A 13,785-nucleotide genomic window follows, 5' to 3' on the forward strand; every position below is an offset into this window, starting at 1 on the left:
TAGTTATATAATTTTATTAATAGGCTAAGCTATATATAACCATATGTTTTGAAATTTTCTTCCCTATTCTTCTCATATTAGTCATCTGCTAAGATCGACGTTCTTTTTGCTAAAAAGATTTATTTTTTGTAATTACACATTCATAATACTAATGGCCCATGTGAACTCTTCGAAGAAAAAAAATCATTCAAAAGTATATTACGAATATGGAGTAATTCAAGATGCGATGAGAACCTCTCCTTTTGTAACATTCATAATAATGAATCATCTTTTTTTTTCTTTTACTATAAAAGAAGGTCAACTATTTTTTTTAATAATAATATAAAATGATTATAAAGTAATATATGTTTAAAATTTTCTTTAACCTAAAGTGATTATAAGATAATATATGATTATCTCAAATTAATAGTAAAATTAATTGTCTCCAAAAATTTTATAAGTTCATCCTAATATAAAATTTAGATCTATTTCCAACCCATTAAATTTGGAAGAATCATCAATGAAATCTCTAGATCATTAATAAACGGTAGAGATTAATTTAATCATTTTTATTAAAAAAAATAAACACCACCATTGAATCCTGATCATGCATGATTTAAATTTAATCAATCAAAAGACAAACATATAATCCAGTCTCTCTCTCTCTCTCTCTCTCTTGATTGGATTCTCCATTATAAAATCCGATCCCACTTTCTCCTTTGTCCTTGAACACATTAATTTTTAGCTCCTTTCCCTTTAATGTTTTCTCAACTCTCACAAAGATTAAACAAACCCCTTTTTTTTCTAAATAATTTTACTTCATTTCCTGTGTTCTTCACTCTCAAAAATTGATCTTATCGAAAAGGAAATGAAAAGGCAAGTTGAAACGCTCGAGACGCTGAAGTACCTCATCGGCTCAACAGGAGCCAGCGGCTTCGGTTCTAAGTCCACCGCTGAGGAAGTTACCGAGACTTGGCACCCTGGCCTCCGCTCTATAACCGCCATCATCACAGGTACTTGAAGAATCGACCACCGCGTGTGGCAAACATTCATTTCTTTCGGGTTTTGGGTGTTGATTGTGAGTGGTTGAACTGAAACAGGTGCGACGTCGGGGATCGGAGCCGAGACGGCTAGAGTTTTCGCCAAGCGAGGAGCGACGTTGGTGCTTCCGGCTCGGAACCTTAAAGCAGCGGAGGAAGCTAAAGTTAGGATTGTTTCCGAGTTTCCCGAGTCAAAGATTATCGTCATGGCTCTTGATCTTAGTTCACTCACTTCCGTTCGAAATTTTGTATCGGAGTTCGTGTCTCTTAACTTGCCTCTGAATCTCCTAATGTAAACTCCTAAACTCTTTGTTTCCTTAATTTCTACTTCATTTTCTAATTACGAACCTAAAAAGATGAAGATGAAGCTTGAATGAAACAAATTGTTTCTCTTTTATCGGACTGAAAGGCAAGCTTTTGTGATCGGTGCATCAGAAACAACGCCGGGAAGTTCGCGCATGAACACGCAATCTCTGAGGATGGAATCGAGATGACATTTGCCACTAATTATCTTGGTAATCATTAAGTTTTTTTTGAATAGTCTCAATTGATTACGAATAATATTTGTTTAAAATAAAAAAATATTATAAAAGGAATTGTTTAAACCCAAATCCTTTACTCTCTTTTATCATTTAGAATTCGCTTAGAGTTTCTTTTACCAAACATGGTTAGAATATCGTGCTACAAATTTTAGGTCATTTTTTGTTGACGAAACTGCTGCTAAGCACGATGATCAAAACGGCGAAGCAAACTGGGGTTCAAGGAAGAATAGTGAACGTGTCGTCAAGTATCCATGGCTGGTTTTCTGGCGATATGATCCGATATATAGGGCAGATATCGAGAAGCAAAAGGTGAGTAAATGATTTTTAAGAAGATTGGTGTGTTTGTATGGATTTTTAATTCATGTGTCTGTTGTTTGTTCGACTGTGTGTTTGCAGTCAATATGACGCGACACGTGCTTATGCTCTCTCGAAGCTCGCTAACGTTTTGCATACCAAGGAGCTTGCCCAGAGACTGAAGGTCATCATCCTTTCATTATATATTTTCTCATAAAAAAGCGAAATTTTGTTGTTTTCTTTTATATTTTTTCCTCAAATTCTGAACCCTCAATAATGCAGCAAGTGGATGCCAACGTGACTGTGAACTGTGTTCATCCAGGGATTGTTAGAACCCGTCTCACCAGGGAACGTGAAGGCTTCATCACAGGTATAGATGGATTTTATTATAGGTATAAGGATAAAAAAATCCCTACTATTTGATTAAATAGTCATTTTAGTTCTTATTCAACTTTTAGAGTATTTTTCAACATTTTATTTTTGATATAAAAAAGGCTTCTTTAGATGAAAACGATTCGTTCAACGCTCTAAAATAAGAGTATTTTTATCCTAAAATAAAACGTTAGACTTCAAAACACTCTAAAATAAAAGAATAAGGGAAAGTAACTATTTAGTTATACATTTGTTACCCTAAAATGAATTATTTAGTCGAATGTTAAAGGAATTTTTATCATTATACTTTTGTTTTACGGTTTCATAGTTTCAACTCGCTATTAATAAAATCTAATATTTTTAGTTTCTATATGAACCTGCAGATCTGGTTTTCTTTTTAGCTTCCAAGCTCCTGAAGACTATCCCTCAGGTAAACTAATATGTATCCAAAGTAGAGCTTTCGATTAATGAAGTTAAAGTGGGTGAGTTTGATGGGCAATGGGGGCTTCCATTTGTCGATGTTTTCAGGCAGCTGCCACTACTTGTTACGTAGCAACGCATCCGAGACTCGTAAATATAAGCGGGAAATACTTTGCAGACTGCAACGAGGCATCGACGTCGAAACTCGGATCAAATTCGAACGAAGGTGTGAAGATATGGGCTGCCTCTGAAATCATGGTTTCCAGACGTGCTAAGCCAGTTTTTGATCCCCTTAATGCCTTCTATGACCATGATATGTAAGAAGAAGAAAAATTAGAAATTAACAGATTTAGCAAAAGATATGAATAATCTTAGTTGTAAGAGGAAAGATATATAAATATATATAGCATATGTATACATACATCACTTAAAAGACAACTAGATATACAAGTTATGTACCTTAAATTACAGGCATGTTGGTTTGGTACATGTTAGGAAGCATACATGTACTAGAAAAGAAGAGGGTTTTGTACTTATTAAACTGTTTCTATCTATAATTATTAGTACTACTATTCTTTATATATATAATTTTTAGTTATATATTTTTTTATGATCTTTGTAGGAATGTCATCTCTCTTTTTTGTATGAATATTTTATTATTTCATATTGTTTATCTTAATTATCTATTTTCACTTATGTAAACGATCTAAAAATTATAATGGTATAAACCTATCCGGCCTATATATATATATTGCCCCCATGACCCCATTCTAGAGTTTTCCTTGTTTTTCTTTATAAAGAAAGGGATCCGATGATAATTGTAAATTGATTACGGATGATGATTATATTAATGAATTAGTGGGTTTTGATTGGGATTATGAAAGTAGTTGGAAACCCTGATGAGGATTAATATTAATATAAATAAATATAGATCGTACAAGTTCAAGTGTTTCTTTATGAAGAATATGTAATAAAGGAAAATGAAAGGAAAGGAGAGAATAAGTGGGCAATAAGAACATGGGAGGTGGGTTCAGGATCATGTGGTGGTTGATATATGAAGAGTATCTCTAGGCTAATGCTCTGGGTCCTACTAACATGCGCCAGGGGATTGGGTGGTGGGAGGGAAACATCATGCGTTCAAGGGCTTCGGAATAGAAATTCTTAATACAAAAAATTTACCTTTGTTTTTTTAGGTAAATTACACTAATGACTACTTATCTACTTATCTATGAATGAATTTGGATCTATTAAACGATCTTAGTAATTAAAATGAGTATTGTTCTCCTTAAAAGTCTTAAGTTCAAGCAATTATATTAGGATGTGTGTGCGTGTTATCAATAAAAAAAGATTCTAAACAGATATTACCTTGTAATCACCCGAGACTATTAAAAAAAACTATAGAAGAATTTTATTCTGACTATCAATCTTTTAATTTTTTTAGTTAAACCATTTAAATATTTAAATGTTACTAATAAATCAATTGTCGTTAACATTTGACGAAGAAACTAACATATCAGTTAAAAATAAATAATTACACACTTGATTTTATTTCCTTCTTTGTCAACTCAAACATTACCCAACTTGTAACATGTTCAACTCAAACATTACCCAACTTGTAACATGTCTCTTTCATCATACTTATTGGGAGATGTTGTACCCAAACCATAAATTTAAAATGGTCGTACACTCCAATATTGGCAAAGACCAACTGCATTACATACCTCCAATATTATATCTTACATAAACCTATATATAAGCTCAATAAACTCTATGACATGCTTCACGTATCCGAGACTTTGATTTAATTTCCAAAGACAATAAACTAACATAAGTAAACTTAATAACAAAAATCAAGACATAACATGAACCTATCAAGTAACCTTAATGGTTAAAGAAAGTATTATTCTCCCTAGAAATACTAGGTTTAAGTAGTTGTGTCTGCAGAATGTGTGTTGTCAATGACAGCATATTAGAGCCTTTAAGCTCTATAGTTAATTCGAATTATACATCGAACTCCATATCATAACTTATCATATCATAAATCTCAACGTGTTTATATTGAAATGCACCATACGCATAATTCTGTATTTGTAACTAAATCACAGTAACCTTATAACATAATTAAAACCTAAATGATTAAACCTTAAAAAAGAACCCTAAATAATTGAGGATGCCGAAGTTTTTTTAATCATGGATGTATTTGTTTTAATTATTGAAGTAGAGAGTAACTTCGTTGAGTATTATAGAATCACAAGAAGAACACTCCCATTTTGTTATCTGATCCTAAAGGAGTTCCAATCACTGTTTTCAGGATTTTAATTACTGGTTGACTCATATTGAATTACACAGCATATAATCTTCTAGCAGAAAACACTATCAAAATCAAGAGAGAATATCAACAATGTAGTCTTCATCTCCCTTAAGAATCTTCTGGTATTCATCGAAAATGTCGTCAATCAAGTTACCATATCCTACTGATGTGGCATCTAAAAATGCCTCAGCGTTGAAACCCTCAAGAAATTCTAGGTTAGTATCAGCGCAAAGTCGGACCAATGGTGGTAAATAAAAAACTTCGATATCATTGGCTGTTCCCTTGCATCTTTCGCCGCTGCTGGATTTTGGCTGATGCACTTTGATCTCTTGTTTGTCCTTCTTTTCCATAGTTTTATTGGGTTTACGGCTTCTTATTTTGACCCTTTTGCTGAGATGAGAATTCCAGTAGTTCTTGATTTCATTGTCGGTCCTGCCCGGGAGTCTTTTAGCTATGAGTGACCAACGATTGCCTAGAAGAGAATGAAGGCTGATGATGAGTTCCTCCTCCTCGGGAGTAATGTTTTCTAGCTTGATATCGGGCCGGAGATAGTTCATCCATCGTAGTCAGCAGCTCTTCCCGCACCGGAGGAGTCTTGATCAGTGCAACAAAACACACCAACAACAATGAAATTGCAACAACTAGAAGAAGAAATGGTAGCTAGCTAGCTAGAGAGATTTACCAGCCCTTTTAGGCAAAGATCTCCAACAGCCTTCACCATGAGCCTGTATATACTTAATCAGCAATCTGTCTTCCCTGGTTATCCAGGGACCTCGATTCAAACCCACCTTGGAACAGCATGGGGCTCTTTCCGTTTCTTTGATATATCAAATTATCACCAAAATTAAACCAAGAGAGAGATGGAGAGAGAAAGTCCTAGGAAGATTGTATCACACTACAAATAGGGACAGACTCAAGGGAAAACTGCTCCCACCAATTTTCTCGATCCATCTCTACTACAAAACCGTCACTTGGAACATGTTATTCAACAAATCCTTAATAATGACAACTAATATGAATAATTTGGTTTTAGGATATTTGATTTGAAAATGTTTTAGTAATACATAAATTTTGAAATTAATATTTAACACACCAATAATGTGTTCAACAACCTTTCTCATTTTATCTGCCCTTCTACTATGAACAAGCTAGTTCCTCCATGTGCGATCTGCAGGAGCCAGGAATGTATGTAGCCTGTATACTTTTGCACACACAAAATGCGTGGATAAAAACTTTGAATAAACATTTTTTTCTATATTTATTATACTTACTATAAATGTTTGGCATTGATTTAAATAAATACAAATACTACGAAAGGGGATTAAGCTACTGAAAGATTGATAACCGTCGTTTTATTATCAAAATAATTCCGGCTTCTTAATTAAATAGAAAGGAAAAGGTAGTATAGATAAGTAGGGTCGATCCACAGGAACTATGATTTTTGTGATTTAGTAAAACTGTTTCTTGATTTTAAGAAAAGATAGAATTTCAGGTAAAATTGAAAAGGTATAAAAAATAAATAAATATAAATTAAAAAAAATAATAAATAATGAATTAAAAATAGTAATAAAGATAAAAGGGGGGTAATTATTTAAAAAAGTATAATGGGATAAAAATTAAATAAACAAATAAATAAAATAAATAATTTGGGATAAAGAAAATTTATAGTGAAAGCGGCCTCAGACTTCAGCTTTGCCTCAAATTCCTCGGATCATCGAAATAGATTTTTACTTCAAGACTCACGTTGGTTTACAAGGACAATTCTTCACTGCCAACTCAGATTGTGTTGTTTCAACAACAACTGATTCTGATCTCAGTTTCCTCTTAGCAAACAATTTTGCTAAATGTGTTCTCAGGAAGTTGAATATGCTTCAATAAGCAAATCTTTCTTCAAACGTTAATCATAACAACATCCAAACCAATGTTGAAATTGTTTTGATTTGAAAAGTAAGCTCAGAAAAAAAAAGAGAAAAATCTGAAGCAATTTAAGTACCTTACAATTCTCACGTTTGGAATTGAGCATTCGCTTTAGTCGTCGGCTTGAAAGAAAATTAACTAAGCATGACCAATGTCATACTTAGCATAATTGAAAATGAAATTCTAAAGAAAAATAAAGGAGTATGCGAAAATAGAGAGAAATCTTGAGAGAAAAAGAAGATTTTATTCTCAGATGAGAAATATATGTTTCTAGGCTCACCCTTAGAGGGTATTTATAGCCTTCAAACTCATAAAAACAAGCTAAAATATCTTAAATCCTAATTAAAACACTTAAAACTATTTACACTAAAATACCTAAAACAAAGATAAAATATAAAAATAATATCCTAAAACTTAATTAAAATACTAAAACCTAATTAAACTAAAATACCTAAAACAAAGATAAAATATAAAAATAATATCCTAAAACTTAATTAAAATACTAAAACCTATTTAAACTAAAATACCTAAAACAAAGATAAAATATAATATTTAAAATATTATCCTAAACTTGAGTTTAATTCAAATCCGAATTCCAGAAACGTGTTGACAATCCATTCGTGCTTCTAGAAACGCTGACTGGATCTTCTAGAAGGTGCTGACGTCATCGCCTCATCGGATATTTCATGTCCGAATTCATGCCCACTAATCCAGCTTCGATTCCGAAAATAAAAAAAATGCATAATTCTGTCATTTTAGTGTAATTTCTAAAATCTAACGTCATGCACAGAAAATGAATGGAAACGAATAATTAAGCCACAAAAAACAATGATTAAAGAGTAATTTAAAAGCAAAATATTAACTAAATTAAGCACTTGTCAAATTCCCCCTCACTTATTTAATGTTTGTCCTCAAGCATTCATCAATTAACATATCAAAATCATAAGTTGATGTCTTCAATTTCAATTTATTCCTCAGACTTCCAATCGAACTAAGTCCATGATATTTGTCGAATTCAAGTTACAATCAAGCAAAGATACAACCAAGAAAATTTAAAGTAAGCAAGATACCACAATTAATTGCCAACTTCAATAAAACATGACTTAATACCTCACAAAAATTCACACATATCCGCTCAAAGTGTTTGGGGTAAATGAAATCGCTTAAACATAAACTAACCAAAATATTACCATAGGCTTGGAATCCAATCAAGTCTCCACTACGAAAAATGAACATAATGCAATAATCAAGGGGTCTTTAAACAATGTGTAACAGGGCTTAGGTTAGGGTAGGGAAAAGACCGAAAAGAAAGGTTTAAAATACCGAAACAAGAGATCAAAATAATTAAGAACAATCCACGAATTAACATGAAACGCAATGAAGAACAAAACAAGGAAAAAATAATAGATGAAAGACAATTGAAACGATCGATTTTTCCTTCCCTTTTTTCTGAAGAAGGGTTTTTTTTTCTGCTGTTCGAAACAGTGAACAACTAGCTATTTTTTTTATTTTTTCGAAACAATGAATTTTTTTATTTTTTCTTTATTCATGGAACAAGAGTGATACAATATATCAAGTCTCGGTAAGGGTGTGAAAATAGAGGAAAAATAAAAAGAAAGACTTAGGGTTTAATTATGAGGTGTAAAACAAAGAAAGGGAAATAGACTCAAATTTGGTTCACTAGTGGATACATAAACGGGTAGGCTTTTTGGGAAAAGTGGGTTTATCCTAGGTGCCCTTATCACATTAAAACATTACGTTCAATATGTAGTCTCGATATGTATTGTGATTACAAGTTCTAGAATATCCTAATTAGTTCGGCACACACAAGTCAAACAATGAGCAAGAAAGAAAATGTATGCTCTTTAGGCCCAAATCTCACAAGAAAAGTTTATGTGCATTGAGTCAAGTTTATCTCTATCGAAAAAAACATGAAATATCAATACTCAACAAAAATTAACTAGTTATATCAATCACCAGTCATGCAAATTAAATTCGATCAAAAACATGGTCATTATCCAAAAGGAAGCAAGAGTATAAAGCAAAATTCAAGATTAGCAACCAACGATCACAACATATCAACATCAGAATAACTCAATTTCAAACAATTAAACAAATCAATGAAAAATTTGACGACATGTTTATCCTTCCCCCATCACTTATTTTGTTTTGTCCCAAAACATATATCAATTTTTTTTTAAAAAAAAAGATAGGGAAAAAGAAGACTCCCCAATCTAGTGGTGACTGCGGCCAAGTCGAGACGAGCTGTTGTAGAGTAGAATATCCGATACTGCACTCTATTGTTTGAATATGTTGTGTATTTTTCTGCACTGTTCGAATCAAATTAATTTTTTATGCACTGTTCTGTTCGAATTTTTCTGCACTGTTATGTTCAAACTTTTCTGCACATTTCGAACCAAGTCAATTTTTCGTTAAATATTCGATCGGAATTCGGATTTGTTCAGAGAAAAATAAAATAAAATTAATGAAATAAAGTTTGCTAAAAATAAAATAAAATGAAATGAAAATGAAATGAAATGAAATGAAATGAAATAGAACAAAAATAGAACAAAATGGGTTACCTCCCATCAAACGATTTTGTTTAACGTCGTTAGCTCGACGACCTAATTCAGACTATAGATTTCGAGAGAAATACTTCCTCTACTTAATACGTTTTTTCCAACTAAGAACTTTCTTATGAGAAATTCTACGATCATATAATTTTTTTATTTTTTTTCTTGTAGATTTTGACTTTCTCACAGACTTTTCTTCGGATATTTTTTAGCTTTAAAAGCTTATCTGAAATAACCGGTGAAGTAGCATTTTCTCCTAAAAAGACATTCTTTAAGTGTTTCAGCATTTGTTTCAATTCTATCTCAGGTGCCTGCAAAACAGAAGGTAAAATTTTAGTTTTAGAGTAAGGTAAAAATAAATCAGAATTGATTGAATTAATATTTTCAAACTCTCTTTCTTCCTCTTTGTGGTAAAGTTCAGGATCCATGAAAAGATTAGATTCAATATATTCATTAATTGAAGGATCTAAAATATCAACATAATTAATTCTTTCAACTCGATCCGGGTATTTCATTGCTTTGAAAACATCAAATTCAACGATCTCACCATCAAATTCCATTGTCAGTATGCCACTTTTAACATCGATCTTTGTATGTGCAGTTCTTAGGAAGGGTCGGCCTAAGAGTACTTCGGAATAAGTATCCAACCTATCATGTTCCATGTCAATGACATAGAAATCTGCAGGAAAAAATAATACATCGACCTTTACCAAGACATTTTCCATTACTCCTACTGAATATCACAGATCGATCAGCCAACTGTATGGCTATTCTTGTTTCCTTCAAAGGCTCGTTAGTAATTATTTTATAAATAGAAAATGGCATAACATTGATTGAAGCTCATAAATCACACATTGCACGTTTAATTTTAAAATCACATATTTTGCAAGGTATAGCGAACATACATTGATCCTTCATTTTTGGTGGGAGCTTTCGTTGAAAAATTGTAGAGACATGTTCCCCCAAATTTACCTTTTTGTGCCCCATTAATTTCCTCTTTGTAGTGCAAAGTTCTTTTAAAAATCGAGCAGACATTGGTACTTGTCGAATGACTTCAAGAAGGGGTATATTGACTTGAACTTTTTGGAACACCTCTAAGATCTCCCTTTCTTCAGCTCTTTTATCACACTTCATCAACCTTGATGGAAAGGGTGGTGGTGTGATTTCATGAGAAGAAAGAGAAGGATGTGAGTTAGACGTACCTTGTATTTCTGAAGGTGACGTGTCCTCTTGTTCTTTCTGATGTGTGACTTTTTCTGTTAGAACTTCAGGTGAGATAACTTTTCCACTTCGGAGTGTGATGACACTAACATTCTCTCTTGGATTTAATTCTATTTGAGAATGTAGTCTTCCTTGTGATTCCAATTTTCCCATAGTTTGAGCTAGTTGGCTTACTTGGTTATCTAACTCTTGAAGATGTGTTTCGGTTCGGCTTTGGAATTTTTCTGGGATGCAATGAACTTTTCTTGCGAGATTGCTAACTTTCCTATGAGTTCCTCCAATGGTGGTTTTTGTGTTTGCTGTTGAGGAGGATGTCTTGGTTGATAAGTTGGTCTTTGATTTGCCGTATAGCTGAAGTTTGGGTGGTCTCGCCATCCTGGATTATAAGTATTGTTGTATGGGTTGTATTGTCTTTGTGGAAGACATGAAAAGCTCTCTATGGCATTGATTTCTGCATTGCCTTCTTCTTGTATCAACGAGCAACAATCCATCAGATGGTCTAACTTTGTATATATCCCACATACTCTTGTTGCTCCAGATTTTCCTGCAACAAGTGAATTAACTACTCCAATTAATTGTCTAACTTATTCTCAAGGTAAAAAGTACTTATCTCGTGAACCCGTCAGTGGGGTTCACTTGAAAACTGTTGAGAGTTGGTTGCCATGGTTGAAATCAATTCACTTCCTGTTGTTGGGGTCATGTTGACTAATGTCCCTCCACTGGCGGCAACTACCATTTTCATCTCCATTGCTAAAAGGCCTTCATAAAAGTATTGAAGTAACGTTTGCTCACTTAATCCGTGTTGCGGACAATACGTACAAAGTTTTTTAAATCGTTCCCAATAGTCATAAAGACTTTCTTCGGTCTTTTGTTAAATGGAAAGAATGATCCTTCGTAACTCGCTTGCTTTAGCCGCTGGAAAGAACCTGTCAAGAAAAATTCGATTCATGTCAGCCCATGAATTAACTGAATTTGGAGGTAAATAAAATAACCAATCTTTAGTCAAGTCGGCTAAAGAGAAAGGGAAAGCTCTCAATTTAAATTGATATTCGTAACTCCTGTGGTTTCATGCTAGTGCAAACCATGTGAAATTCCAACAAGTGTTTGTACGGATCTTCAGTGGGAAAGCCGTGGAAAGTGGGAAGAAGATGAATGAGTCTCGTATTTAATTAAAACGGAGTCCCGCCACTAGGAAAATTGATGCATAATGGCGTCTGAGTGACATGAGTTGTGGCTAGCTCTCGAATTATTTGTTCTTCTTCTGCCATCGAGATGTTGTATGCGTTTGCTTCAGAGTCTGTCTCCGGATTTGATTATGCTAATTCACCTCGATTTCTTCTGGTCATAAATAAAAAACTAGAAAAATAAATCAGTACTTGTCGTTAGTCCCCGGCAACGACGCCAATTTGATAACCTTGTTTTGCTATCAAAATATTCTTACTTCTTAATTAAATAGAAAGGAAAAGGTAGTATAGAGAAGTATGGTCGATCCACAGGGACTATGGTTTTTGTGATTTAGTAAAACTGTTTCTTGATTTTAGGAAAAGATAGAATTTCAGGTAAAATTGAAAAGGTATAAAAAATAAATAATTATAAATTAAAAAAGAAAAATAATAAAATAATAAATAATGAATTAAAAATAGTAATTGAGATAAAATGAGAGTTTTAAATTATTTAAAGAAGTATAATGAGATAAAAATTAAATAAACAAATAAATAAAATAAATAAATTGGGATAAAGAAAACTTATAGGGAAAACAACCTCAGACTTCATCTTTGCCTCAAATTCTTCAGATCATCGAAATAGATTTTTATTTCAAGATTCACAAGGACAATTCTTCACTGCCAACTCGGATTGTGTTGTTTCAACAACAACTGATTACGATCTCAGTTTCCTCTTAGCAAACAATTTTGCTAAGTGTGTTCTCGGGAAGTTGAATATGCTTCAATAAGCAAATCCTTCTTCAAACGTTAACCATAACAACATCCGGACCAATGTCGAAATCGTTTTGATTTGAAAAGTAAGCTCAGAAAAAAGAGAGAAAATATGAAGCGATTTAAGTACCTTATAATTCTCACGTTTGGAATTGAGCCTTCGCTTTAGTCTTCGGCTTGAAAGAAAATTAGCTAAGCATGGCCAATGTCATACTTAGCATAATTGAAAACGAATTTCTAAAGAAAAATAAAGGAGTATGTTAAAATAGAGAGAAAGCTATAGAGAAAAAGAATATTTTATTCTCAGATGTGAGAAATATGTTCTAGGCTCACCCTTTGAGGGTATTTATAGCCTTCAAATTCCTAAAAACAAGCTAAAACATCTTAAATCCTAATTAAAACACTTAAAACTATTTAAACTAAAATATCTAAAACAAATATAAAATATAAAAATAATATCCTAAAACTTAATTAAAATACTAAAACCTAATTAAACTAAAATACCTAAAACAAAGATAAAATATAAAAATAATATCCTAAAACTTAATTAAAATACTAAAACCTAATTAAACTAAAATACCTAAAACAAAGATAAAATATAAAAATAATATCCTAAAACTTAATTAAAATACTAAAACATATTTAAACTAAAATACAAAGATAAAATATAATGTTTAAAATATTGTCCTAAACTTGAGTTTAATTCAAATCCGAATTCCAGAAACGTGTTGCCAATCCATTCGTGCTTCTAGAAACGCTGACTGATCTTCTAGAATGTGCTGACGTCATAGCCTGTCGGATGTTTCATGTCCGAATTCATGCCCACTAATCTAGCTTCTATTCCGAAAATAAAAAAATGCAGAATTTTATCCTTTTAGTGCAATTTCCATAATCTAACGTCCTGGAGAGAAAATGAATGAAAACGAATAATTAAGCCACAAAAATCAATGATTAAGGAGTAATTTAAAAGCAAAATATTAACTAAATTAGACACTTATCAAAGATCACCAATAAGCTAAAATCAAAGTCGTTCGACGTGAGAAAACTATCCACGAGTGCATGTCACGAATCTAAATCCCATATGAGGGTTCAAGCAGGAAAAATCATCTTTATAAATGTCATCTTTATAAGTTGTGGCGATGTCAAATACAACCCTGAGAATAAAGATAAACAACAACAACA

The 13,785-nt window shown here is 32.6% G+C and overlaps 2 protein-coding genes across 2 annotated transcripts; one reads left to right on the forward strand and one right to left on the reverse strand.

The window, feature by feature from the left end:
* Positions 1–832: 832 nt before the first annotated feature.
* On the forward strand, positions 833–3,228 carry LOC120139932 (short-chain dehydrogenase TIC 32, chloroplastic-like). The gene is made up of 8 exons (XM_039155026.1): positions 833–992; positions 1,080–1,311; positions 1,455–1,534; positions 1,714–1,870; positions 1,958–2,039; positions 2,138–2,225; positions 2,611–2,657; positions 2,756–3,228. Exons 1-8 carry the CDS (start codon positions 848–850, stop codon positions 2,966–2,968), a joined length of 1,044 nt encoding a protein of 347 aa, XP_039010957.1. The 5' UTR covers positions 833–847; the 3' UTR covers positions 2,969–3,228.
* A 1,801-nt stretch (positions 3,229–5,029) lies between these two features.
* LOC120139998 (transcription factor MYB1-like) lies at positions 5,030–5,515 on the reverse strand. Its single transcript, XM_039155074.1, has one exon. The coding sequence runs from the start codon at positions 5,513–5,515 to the stop codon at positions 5,030–5,032; it is 486 nt and encodes a 161-aa protein (XP_039011005.1).
* Positions 5,516–13,785: the final 8,270 nt, after the last annotated feature.

The sequence above is a fragment of the Hibiscus syriacus genome, unplaced genomic scaffold (assembly GCF_006381635.1).
Source record: "Hibiscus syriacus cultivar Baekdansim isolate YM2019G1 unplaced genomic scaffold, ASM638163v2 tig00110777_pilon, whole genome shotgun sequence".
Classification (NCBI taxonomy): Eukaryota; Viridiplantae; Streptophyta; class Magnoliopsida; order Malvales; family Malvaceae; genus Hibiscus; species Hibiscus syriacus.